At 35.4% G+C, this 13,321-nt stretch overlaps 1 protein-coding gene across 6 annotated transcripts in view; it reads right to left on the reverse strand.

Annotated features, from left to right (window-relative positions):
* The window catches only part of CDK14 (cyclin dependent kinase 14), a 763,966-nt gene that overhangs the window by 235,575 nt on the left and 515,070 nt on the right, over positions 1–13,321 (reverse strand). For all 6 annotated transcript variants that reach the window (XM_064380407.1, XM_012450847.3, XM_064380410.1 and 3 more), the window contains one exon: positions 9,561–9,681. In XM_064380407.1, coding sequence (XP_064236477.1) covers positions 9,561–9,681 — 121 coding nt within the window. The remainder of the gene's footprint in view (positions 1–9,560; positions 9,682–13,321) is intronic.

Here is a 13,321-nt window from a genome sequence, read left to right on the forward strand (position 1 = left end):
TATCTCATTCCCTTCCCCTCCTTCCCTCCCTTCTGTACAACCTTATATAATATCAAGACACTCAAGGTGAGAAAGACCTGGTTCCTGCCCTCAGGCAGCACCCACTAACACTGTGGCATTTGTCTTCTCCAAAGCAACCAAATTGTCAGGAAATAAAATATTAAACAAGGATAAAAGAAGTCTATGAGAAGGCACAAGTATGTGAGAGAGAACCTGTTTTGAGATGTAGATGAAGACATGACAATCTAGGCAGACCACAGGCAGTTACAGCTTCAGGTCACAGTCAGATTGTTTACCTACAGCAACTTGGAAAAAACTCAGGATGTAAAAAGTGTGAAACTGAGTCTGACAGCTGGAGATAGAGAGGAGAACTGAAAATTTGTATGAAGAGCAAACTTTTGCCTCTTAGGTCTTCTCTGACTATCCGTCATCTCACCTAAACACAAACCAGCAAGGCACATGAAATTAAACCCAGGAGGCCTCAAATTGAAGGTAAAAGTTGCAGTAGAGAGCAGGGTGAAGAACTGAGCTGAAAAAAAGGGAAATCAAGTGGAAAACATGTTTACTCATCTATGTGACCAGCAGCTCCCCTTTCCACTCTACTTTGAGGATGTCAGCTGCCTGTAATGAGCATGTGAGGAGGAACAAAGAATAAACCTTGAGATACTGACATCTGAGGATCTCTCAACAAGAAGTTTAGCTCTTTACCTAAACAACATACAATGAACTGACCAGTTAATTGGTCCCTTCTAAGTGTATAGATTTAAGTGCTTAATATATAAAAGTAAATGAAAAGCCAAAAATGTCCCCATCTCCACATTTGAAGAAATAGAGATCAGAAGGAAAGGAATCAAGAACAATTTTATATATGGTAACTGAATTTTTTAAAACATAGAATGTTTGTAAGATAAAAAGTTATATAAAAGACTTTAAAAAATAGAGGATTAAGAACGGAGCTCCAATATCAAAGCAATACAAACTTTCTAGAAATTGAAGACAGAGAGGATGGAAGAAATCATTTTTTAAAAGAAATTCATTTTCTAAGAGCTAAAACACATAAATCTTTACCTTGAAGGAAGCTTACCCAGCACCAATAGAAAAAGACACTACCAAGGCAATATCATCATGAAATGTTAGAATACCAGGGATAGAGAGAAGAATCTAATTCCTTCCAGAAAGGAAGTATGAGGGGGCACACAAATGATCAAGAAGTGGAGAATGGAATCACACTTCCAGCAGCAATGCCAGAAGCTCAAGGGAAATAAAACAATGCATTGAAAATTCTGAGGAAAAAAATTAATATTCAAGTTATATGCATTATCATTAATGATATACTTCATCAAACATTATCAATCATTTGTGAGAGTAGAACAAACGCATTTTCAAAAAATTAAGAATTTGAAAACTGTGTATCTAATACATGCATTCTTCTAATGCACCTAAAGGAGGAAGACTTGGAATCCAGATCCAGGGAATCTGCAGTCAGTGAAGTTCCAGAAGAAAAATGGATCCAACCCAGAAGCGACTATGTATAGAGTTATAAGGGAACCAAGAGGACATACTGAAATACTGAGTCTAGCAACAGCAGGAAGCCGTTACTCCCTCTTGAACTAAGAACTAAGTGTTATTGGTATCCACTGACAGCTAGAGCCATGGGAGAGAAGCTTCCCCAAAGAAGTCATAGTTAGCCATTTCCAGAAACATAGTCTAACGTGGGAAAGCATTAGGGAGGAATATACAGTCCCTCTCTCCTCCCACTTGTTTTTGCCTAGACCCAGCTGGAAACCAGTAAGTGATGGCAGCTCAGAGCATGCAATTCTGTGGGGGACAGCCAGGTAGGACACAGGGCAGGGCAGAAGAGGGTGGAGAACAGATTGGAAAGGGAACAGAGAATAACCAGCTTAGGACCTACAACATCGTGCAGGGTCTAAGTGGGGACGGGGATGAGTGGAGAGCAAGTGAGGTCCGAGATAAGAAATGCTACATAGTGCTATGGCAAGAAATCAGAGAGCTGAGAGAGGAAAGTTTCAAGAACACGGTTGAGGAAAGGAGATGACAGATTTGCCATTGTGTTTAAGAATTTGGAAAATATTTTTTCATTGGTAATTGACAAATTCTTTACAATTACGATTAGCCTTAAGAGCAAATACAACTAATAAGAATCACAGACAATTATTAAGTCCAGGAAAAGCGAAAGGTTATACAAGAAAATATATCATCATAAATACTACTTGACTTTAACCATAAATAATATTTATATATTAATGTTCTAAGATGTAATACAGATTCTAAATTAGTAGAATGAAGTAAGGTTGACAGAAGCAAGTTAAATCCTCATCTACCATAACATCTACTCAGTAGATAGTGTCTAAAATAGTAAATCGATGAATAGCAATATAAGCAATTTAAGACAGGAAGAAGTAAAATACTATGTCTAAAACAGTTAAAAGTAAAATAAATAAAAAATAAAAATTAAAAACAAGAAAAGTGTTAAAAGTAGTTGCTTCTGGGAAACAGGATTAAAGGGTAGGTGTGGGTGAGGCAGAAGATCACTGTTTTTCTATTGTTACTGTTGTGGTATTTATTAGTTACAGGTTATACTTGCAATAGGTTTTATTGTTATAATTTTCTGGTTCGAAAACTGAAGCTAGGGGTAGTTAAGGAATTTGTTCAACTAAAGTCACACAGCTAAGAATTGGCAGATGGAAGCTAACCTAGGTTTTTAATGTGTTTTCTACCATAACAATGCCTTTCCTTTACAAAGCAAAACACTGGCAGTTACATTTTGTAAAAGTTGTCAATATCAAAATGGAGTCACTTGTGTTAAAACTCCTGACAAACAGAGCTGGGGAAGGCCACAAAGGAAGGGTTCTCAGGCATGAAAACTATAACAAAAATCTGAAAAAAACCCCACAACCTTGCACACAAAAAAATACTTCTGAGAAGACATCTGGCTGCCCAATGTGAGAGTGCCACCACCCTTGTTATAGCTCTTTGTAGTCAAGGATAATTATCACAAAACAATTATGTAATTCTTCTCATCTTCCTTTAAAAACCGTTGTCTTCCTTCACCTCTCTAAATACACACATAATTTATTATGGCACTCATATTCCCATTGCAATGCCTGTTTCTGAATAAATATAATTTTCATTTAGAGAGTCTCCCTCTCCATTTTTGTTATTTAGGTTGACAATTCTCAGAAAAATGATTTCTGCATGAATAAATACACAACTTACAACATGAAAGCACCAGTGCACACCCAATGTTCTCTAAACTTTGAATACTGACTTATTTATTTGTTTTTTTTTTTTTTTTTTAATTTTTGTGGGTCTCACTCTTGGGGCCAGGCTGGAGTGCAGTGGTGTGATCATAGCTCACTGCAGCCTTGAAATCTGGGGCTCAAGCAGTCTTCCCACCTCAGCCTCCTGTGGGACTACAGGCACACACTACCATGGCAACTGAATTTTTATATTTTGCCGAGATGGGATCTCAGCATGTGGCCCAGGCTGATCTCAAACTCTTGGCTTCACGCCATTCTCCCACCTTGGCCCCCAAAGTGCTGGGATTTACAGGTATGAGCCAATCTTCCTGCCTGTATATTTCTAAATGAAAACACACACACACACACAATTAAGATGAGAATATCCTGGGCAAAAAAATATTTTTGATTCTCAAGACATAGACAGTATGTTAATTTCCCTAAAACCAAATACAGCAGCTTTTATATATCCTATAGCAGTCTCGGATGCTATACCCCAATAGAAATGCAGCATATTTAGCTTGGCTGTTTGACATTCTAAGAGTCGATAAGAAGACTGTTCTCAACATTTGTGGAGTTTTATATTTCTTAAAAAGTTTTACATGTAACCATCTATTGTTATTTTCACAAACCAGTGAGGCAGCTGAGTATATACCAAGGGTTATAATAATGTCATGAAACTAAGTCACTGTAATTGGCTATTTAAAAACCACTCAAAAACCAGTTTGTGGATAGCCAATTATTTTGCAAACGTAGATTTAAAATAGGAGAATTTCTATTTGTTCTTAAAAAGATTTGGTAGTGAACAATGCCTCATTTTATATATTATCATTCAGCTAATTTATTGCCAATAAACGACCAAACACGCACTGAAAACACACATATACTCTTTCTCTCACAAACATAAACATTGATAAACAACAATGGATATAAAAACTACAACCACATTAGACTTTTTATTTCATTTCATTTTATTTTATTTTCTAAGATAAGAGTCTCACTTTGTCACCCAGGCTGGAGTACAATGGTGCAATCTCGGCTCACTGCAACCTGTGCCTCCCAGGTTCAAGCAATTCTCCTGTCTCAGCCTCCCAAGTAGCTGGGATTACAGGCATGTGCCACCATGCCCAGCTAATTTTGTATTTTTAGTAGAGATGGGGTTTCACCATGTTGGTTGGGCTGGTCTCAAACTCCTGCCCTCGGGTGGTCCACCCAACTCAGTCTCCCAAAGTGCTGGGATTACAGTCGTGAGCTACCACGTCCAGCCCCTCACTCAACTTTTGACAGAAAAACAGAACTACCTCCTCTCAGTATCCCAAAGCCATCACTAAATTCGACACTTTGGTAGCTACTCTAAAATGCTACAATAACCCAGTATGACAGAACTGTACTTACAGAGATAATCTGTATTAGGCAATGTAACATTAAGTTTGTTGCAAGGAATTTGAGTTTGAAGTCACCAGTCCTTAGTGTGAATTAAACACTCAAATGTGGTAAGTCTCTTCTAATTAGTAGTATTTAGCAAATTATTGCTGTAGTGCATTATGAGAAAAGTGACCACATGTCACAGTTATCTCTGTTTTACACCTATTATCCTGGCAGAATTATTAACTCTCAAAGGTGTCCTGGCATAATAATAAACTATAGGGTCATCCTAATTTTAAGGGACTTCAGTAGTGGGAGTGGACTTAGAAACCATGGCTGCCACCATGAGATCAGCTTCAATCTCCTGGATGCCCTCCTGACAGTCCCCAGTTCTTTTGTTATGTTCCATTGCATTTTGGTGGCTACATCAACAAGTCACTTGGATCATGCATTATTTGAGCAGTTCTCAAGAACTCTTAAAGAGGTGTTACCTTTGACAGTAACTAATTCATATGCTCCTTGGTCTTATGATCTGATTAATTAGAAATAGTACAAACAGTGCTGACAGATACATGATTCAACATAACTCATGAACTCAAATTCTTACTATCCTTCGGTTTAAAATGAACTCATTCATTTTAGCGGAAGTAATAAATAAGTAATGGCTAAGAATCGGGAAAATATTAATATATGCCAGCATAGATACTGGTCCCATGAAAATGTATTCAATCCAATGAATCCCGTGTTAGTTTATTTTTTTAAAAAAACTCTTCCTTGCATAAAACTATATAGTAAAATGTCTTAAAACACTGATGTCAGGAGAGAAAAGCAGTCAGTCCATAGGCTGTTGAGTGAGAATGAAAGACACCCACTATATTTGAACTATGCAAAGGACATGACAAAACTCAGAGTACAGGCTAAACTATAAAATATACGTTTTACTGCATTTGTGTTTTGGAGTTGCTCCCGTGGTAAAATAAAGACTAATTTTTTAATAAATCTTCTTACGAGATTATATAGTGTAATGTAAAAAAAAAAAAAAAACGCTTTGAGTAGGTTACCCTTGAGTTTGAACATGCATGCTATTTACTAATTGCATGACCTTACCCATATTATTTAGTCTCTCTGGGTTTGGTTTCCTTTTACTGTATCACGGTAAAACAGTTAAGTAATTAAAACACATAGCAGAGCTCAGAATACAGTCTGTGTTCTATAAAAGTACCTATTATTGTTATTATTATTACTCATGTCTCAAATTAAACCACAGGACCTCATATAAAACAAATTTATTTTCAGAGTAGGGGCTATGGTAGGGTTAATTTGTGATTCTCTACCTTAAAACATTAGTAAATAAACCTAAGTCCTAGGAAACATTATTTTATTACATGTATTTCCTTGGTTCAAGAGAGATCATTAAAGATGATGGTAGAACTTTGTATAATGCCAATATGTAATGGTGACTAGGCTTATTTAATAAAAAAGCAATGCTAAATGGCCTTATAATATTTAATAAACAGGCAATTTCTTTTCTAATATATGCAAAATCAATTTTGATGCAGACATTTTTCCATATATCAGGAGCAGTATGGAATTTTTTTCTAACCACCCAGCTGCTACAATGTTAAATAAATTAATTTTAATCTTAAATCAGAGATGTAATAGGGAAACGGATGATTTAATATGCAATCTCATTACATTTGACAGGCTTATTTATAAATGATTTGCCCCACATTTTGACAAGCATAGTTAATATGTTGATCAGCTTTTTAAAAAAATGATGAAAGGAAGAGACTGACATGCTATCATTCTTCATATACTGTTGGGGTATTGGGGAGTACTGTAGCTGATACCTCAGGGTAATGCTACTATATATTTTACCCCCACGAAATACTATGATCTTGATGAGATAATCATTTATTAGCTGCCGATGACTTAGTCATCTTATTTTAAAAATTAAGCCCTTAAATAATCCCAAGTGACCTGCTTTTCTGCTTTCAAAAAACAAATGTAGCTCTAAACATGTTTATGAACTTCTGTAGAGGAATACAAAGCTTATTTATGACCTCAACAGCTTGAGCAAAGCTCCCTAGCAAGGGAAGAACACAGATAAGCTGCTTGTTACACTGGCACTTCTCTTAATTTGGCTTTCAGAACTTAGTAAGCCTTTTTAGTTTAGAAGCTTAGCAATGATTTCTTATGCCTTGACTTTCAAAGAGTTATAAATCCAAAAATTAAGTTATACAGAGGAAATGTTTAATTTGATTCCTCTGTTTAACAGATATAAAATATAACATTTTTATATTCCTCTGTTAAGCAGAGGAATCAAATTTACAGAGGGATATAAAAGTATCAAAAACCATATATCTTGATGAGTTCCCAAATCACACAGGGTTGTTTGTTCATTGCCAGTGTTGGAGACATGGAGGAGAAGATTGTAACATGGCTAGCCTCGATTTCCATCATTTTCTGACAAGTGATAGTGCATATGTGTCTTCATTAATATTTTTATTGCCTGTGGCTATTTAAACAGAAAACTGAAAAATGTAACACTGTATAGGGATCGTTAGTCTTTAGTTACTACCTTACTGCCCCACACTGATAAATGAACGGTAAAAAAAGCCTGAAACTACTGCCACCTGCCTCCCTGCTATTGTCCACGGGTCAATATTTGCACTTCTCTTTGCTGCAACTGAGCCATGACTCAATTATAGTCCCATTTCTAGTTATCTGAATAACCAGCATCGATGTCATCGATTAGGCAAAAATCAGTACCTGTGAACTTCTCTCTAACTGGAAAAACACATACATTTTATTTGACTTATAGGATAATAACAAGACAGCTTTTAGAAAATGACTTGGAATGAAATCAGATCCAGACAGGCAGGCAAGGCATAGATATAACATAGATTTTAGGGTTTGGAAGTGAAGAGGTGGTAAGCATGGGAAGCTGTTCAGACATAACACATTTGCTATTTGGTTCTGGCAATGAATAATCTTGGCATGAAGACAAAAGGGCATTTGGGGTCTACTAGTTTCTAGCAGTTTTCCTCCTTTCCACTTAAATAAAAGTCTTCTTCTTGTGCTTCCATTATGTCTCTGTTCAAAGCAAATTGGCAGAAAGTGTCCAAGCTGTCTTCCTTGAGAGAATGAACACACACAAAAGAAAAAGTGGCACACAGTGGAAATCAAATGCTGAGTTACACCTCAGAAACACACATATTAAGTCATAGTCCATTTGGTTCCTGGTGCTTTTAAAGGTTTGGGAAAAATTAGCCACTGGTTTGTAAAAAACGTTCTGAGGGTAGAGTCTTAACTGAACTGCCAAGCAACTAAGACAAAACTGGCTCTAAGCCACAGATGTTTCCAACCAATGTTTTATTAGCAGAGTCCTTAACTGACCTCATTGAAAGACAACCTAGAATTTCCATATTCAAAACATGAAGAAAAAGCCCCATAACACAAGACTCTGAAGTAATGACTCTTTGCATAGCCAACTATAAGTCAGGAAGTAGGAAAGGGATGAGAAAGTGTTAGTAACTAATATCCTGATGCATTCATTGGCCTTTATTTTCAACTTTTTCTGCCATTACAACTAATTATCTAAATACCTATTTTAGCCAAACCCCTGTCTTGGGGAAAAAAATCTAACTATGTAAACTACCATTCCCCACAAAAAGCCAGGAAGTATGATAAAATAAAGCTGTATGATTATCTGATCTTCTTACTGCTCTATCAAAAGCTGCAAATCTACACTTCAATAAAAATAAATGTATTCTCATGTACACAAAATGTTGCAGGTAACTTTAGTGGCTTTATAAATCCCCAAATCCCATTCCTAGGGAGGGCTGCTGGAACATTTTAAAAAAAAAAAAATCTGCACTGTGCCCTAGATTGTGAGACACTTGATTGTTTTCTCACCATAACATTTTTGGATCAAAAACATCAGGAAAGAAGCCAAGCCTCATCATAGCCCCTTTATGAAAAGCCAAGATTATTGGGGGTAGATCACTGAAGTAAGCATACAACAATAAGATAAACTACACATACTGCAGTTTTACTGAGGTCATAAAATTATATGAACACATAGTGGAATTCTACATATGGGGGCATAGTCATTCAGGGAAGATTACTCCTATTATAAAATAGCCATGTGCTATGTAAATTGTTTTACTTTGGACACAATTGTGAGTCTAGAAAAGAAATTTTTCTATTAATAAAAGACATGTTCAACAATCACAAGTAAGCTTGTCCTTCATGCCAAAAATAACATTATTCCATTATTTGATTGTTTGATTTGGATCACACTTAATTGGAAACTCAGCATAGTATATACCATTAATACTAATTACGAATTAAATCTTGCCAGTCATTGGACCTCATAAAATAGATTTTTAAGCTTTGCTAAAGCATTGTGTGAAATTAAGACCTAAAATTAAACACATAATATTTTTTAAAAGTAGTCATTTTATTTCATTTTGGGCAATTAGTGTCAGAAGTTTTCAGGAAAATACTGTGGAGTCAAATTGGTGCCTAACAGTTATATCAAAATTATCAGACCACTCCTCAGAGCTTTGTTGCAAATTTAAACAGGCTCCCTGCTACTTCAATTCTGTTGCCATTTGGAGATATATACTTCCCTTGTTATAAAATACAGTCACAAATTAAGACCCTTAGGGAGAAAAATCATGATACTGACAGTTAGAAAAATCTCTCTGCCCCTGTCCATCAAGAACCATTACCACACACCATCTGCAAAGGAGACTCTAATTAGAGAACATTCCCAATCATGTTTTAAAACATTCAGCAGTATGGCCACATGCAGGCAAACACTCCTGCACTATTAATCTTCATTCAAACTGTTAGGATGTTTGTCTAGGCTTGACCCAGACCAAGCACTAGAGATAGATTAGCTAGAGTAAAGCTTCCATTTCTCACCACATGTCAAGGCAGGTGGAATATTCTGTTGAGCCTAGAAGGACATCTGGAGGTCTGTACCACAAGGTAACCACTTCGTTGGAGTATGTGTGGCTAGGGACGGATTTTGCTCTTGCAAGACCTGTGGGTTACATGAAACATAAAGAAATTTAACAAGCATTAGCAAAACAAGGGAATTTAAATTTCAATGCTCACAATTTTAAAGGTCAAACCTGATCTTTTAATACAGAATCAGGAGTCCAATGTCAAAGTTAATAGAGAGTTGGGATTCTGATTTCTGTTTTTAACACACGCTAATAACCATTAAATCATTTCTATTTCCTAATAAAGCACTGATATCATTAATCTAATAAGATATCAGGACAGTAAACAAATAATTCATAAACCGAGATAACACAGGAGCTTAGAAATCTCTTGAATTTTTCAGAAGAGTTATAAATATTGTGAGAAAGGGTTCCTTGGTCAAATAACTTTGAGAAAAAAATAGATTTAGATAGTTAAAGAGTCCCTAAATTGTGAAACTTCTCAGTTTTCTTAATTGTTCCAATGCGTACTGTGAATCTGCAAGAGGAGAATATGATACTTTCCTCAAAGAATTGTCCTACAATTTCTTGTGGCTTCAGTGTTCTGTCAAATAACCACTAGGAAATGCTTATTGCACAAGTTCTTTTGAAAAAACATCTAAAGAAATAACTACAAAGGAATAGTCAAATAAATCTGGTACATACATTGATGAACTCATATATGATAAATTTAAATGTCCTCTAAGAATTTTTTTTTTTAACTGGGAAGATGGTAAGTGAAAAGGCAGATGCAATTTGACCTCATAACCATAAATACTCATGCACAGAAAAAAGACTGGTAGGCCTGGTTTTGTTTTTTTTCTCCCCTCTTTAAAAAAAAAAAAAAAGTTTGGCAGAAAATACATTTAAATATCTTCAGTGGTTACCTCTGGAATATGGGATTATCCTCTTTTTTAGTAAGTTTTTCTGAGAGTTTTCCCAAGATTTGTACAATGAATGTGCAATTATTTTAAAACCACCAAATCTATAGACGTTATTCTTTAAAAGAAAAAATCCCATGTGACAACGTTCTATCTAGCTGTATTCATTAGAGACAAGTATAAAGTATTATTTATGGTTACGATGTACATAGCACATAAAATATTTTTACAGTGAACCTACCATAACATATTCATTTTAAGGTTCTCACTATTTAAATTTTTTTATGTAGTAGTAACAAAATGCCTTTTTCTCATTTATTAAATATGGCATTCCATTTTCAGTATTACATATAAATTTTAAAATTAATAAGAAAGCTGGTAAGACAAAGAATTTCTAATTAATTCAACCATGGTAACAGTGTCCCAATTTTTTTCTACAAGGAAAGTTCTAATAATAATGCAATGGTATACTATAGAAGTTTTAATAATAATGCAATGGTATACTATAAATTGGTTAATACTTATAAGTATTTCATATTAAAGTATACAGATTATACGCACACAGACATACTTACATATTCATGATCCCCAATTTGTGTGTATATGAATGGAGAAACTGTTTTTGATAACTGTTTTCTGTAACAACTTCTCCCTTCTTTCCTTCTTTCCTCTGCAAGGTTTTATCCCACCTTAATTCAGGCAAAATTGAACAATAGATGGGACAATCAAGATGATACAATGTCTGCAGAATTTGGTAATCTCATCAAAAGGGTTAGTTCCTCAAATGACTATGGTTCCAAATGGAGACTAAAGAGCCAGGCACAAGTCCTGAAATAGGTTATGACTTGCTCCATATGTTGTTGTCAAGTCAAATAGGATGCTAAAAACATTTAGGATTGACTCCCCTGGTTTTCCCTGAGGCCCTGTTGTCAGAAAGCTAAGCCAGAAGGATGAGAGAATGAAAAAGTTGAAGATTTTCATTGACAGCTCAGACCAAGCTAGTTATAAAAAAATTGTGATGTTCCCAGTTGTAAAGGGAAAAAATAAGACTTCAAAACAACCTGGAAGTAATATAAATCAAAACAATCATGTGCAATTTCAGATCAACTCTGTTCACTCTGAATATGGTTTGCTAAACTGGTTAAATATTTTTGGAAAGTACAAATAGAAAAAAGTGCTTTACCTACATTATCGTCCTCTTTCCCACATGTTTAGGCCAATGACTACTCCAATGTTATTCAGATGAGCTACATAACTTCCCCAAACAACAGTACAAATAAATTTCAATATCTAACTATCCAAAGCTTAAGACAAAGTCTCTTAAAATGGTTTGCAGGTAAATGTGTCAGATAGAGTGAAGAATGTTACTGTATTTTTAAGATACATTATTCCACATTGCTTGAGAAAAATTCTCTCATCTCATTTGAATATAGGTAGTCAATGAAAACAGTTTCTTGTAGAAAGTGTCCTCTATATTGATGAACAAAAAGTTTTCACCGCAAAAATATCTGTTTGGTTAATAAGAATCCTAAAACTTTTCAGGAATGGAGAAAATTATTAAAATGATGACTCAAAAAATAAAAATTAAAGGAAGACATAAAGAAGCAAAGAAAAAGAAAATAAAAAAAGAGGAAAGAAAGAAAGAGACTTTGAAGTATAAATATATACAACTACATTTTTTAACAAATATTTCTGGTAAAGATATTGCTGTGTTTATACAGTTCATGCATCAAAACATGCTTACTCATGCAAAATTTATTAAACTGCATTCTTCAGTTGAAAGCAAACTGTAGGACAGGATTAATTAGCACAGCATGTGTGAAAGCTTTCTTTCTCCGTTCCTTGTCAGTTGCTATGGTTACACTACAGGAAGAGCACTACACTACCTTTTAAAAGAGATGCAGTTCATGGATTATTATCAAAACTTCTTATATTAATGTTTAGTTTGATTTAAAAGTCAAAAAGCAAAGCGCAGGTTATATGCACGTTGCTGCTTTGGCTGAGTATGTGCTCATTAAGGAGTACAAGTTCCGATGGGCATCTAAAATGGCTTGCAGAAAATTTAGTGTATCCAACTTTACAGTGTTGCCATTTCTAGCAAATGAAAGACCCAGGGTAAAGAGGATAATCCTGCTATTCAAGCCCCACTGCCAATGATTCAAAGCTGAGTTGCCCTGATACTAGTATAGTGGAATCTTGAATTTCTAGAGGAGTAACGCAGCTTTATAGGTAACCTCTTAACCAAAAAAAAAATTCCTTCTCACATCTCTATAAGATGGTTATCTTATAGATAATATCTGCTGCTACCCTAAGCGTGATTCTACCCTCTGGCACGGACACAGAATAAATCACGGGATAGCGCTCCCGACATTTTCCCTAAGCAGATCAGCCATTCAGCACCACACAATGGAGACTCTTCAGGACTTACCACAATAGCTCTGCCCCACTAGACTCTGCTGACCACTCCCTTCCTACTACATTTTCTCCTTTTTTTTTCTCAGATATAGAATAGTTAACCAGGAATGACTTGGTTTCCTTCTGGGAACTTCCCCTTTTTGCCTCTTAAATGCTGATTTTGTCTATGGCTACATATACATATGCTCGAACCAGTGCTTTCTCAAATATATATACTCTATAGGTCACTGGGCCTTATGTCAAGTTTTTAACTGTCATCCATAGATGATGTCTCCCAAGATTTTATCTCCAGCTTATGCTTATCCTTGGGCTCCAGACCTGGTTCTATGTAATCCCCACTAGCCATAGGTACTAGAAGGCACTCAATATAACTCCAACCAGAATAATACAGAGAATACACCAA

This window comes from Aotus nancymaae, unplaced genomic scaffold (genome assembly GCF_030222135.1).
Source record: "Aotus nancymaae isolate 86718 unplaced genomic scaffold, 86718_ANA_hifiasm-v0.15.2.pri h1tg000025l, whole genome shotgun sequence".
In the NCBI taxonomy this organism is placed as follows: domain Eukaryota; kingdom Metazoa; phylum Chordata; class Mammalia; order Primates; family Aotidae; genus Aotus; species Aotus nancymaae.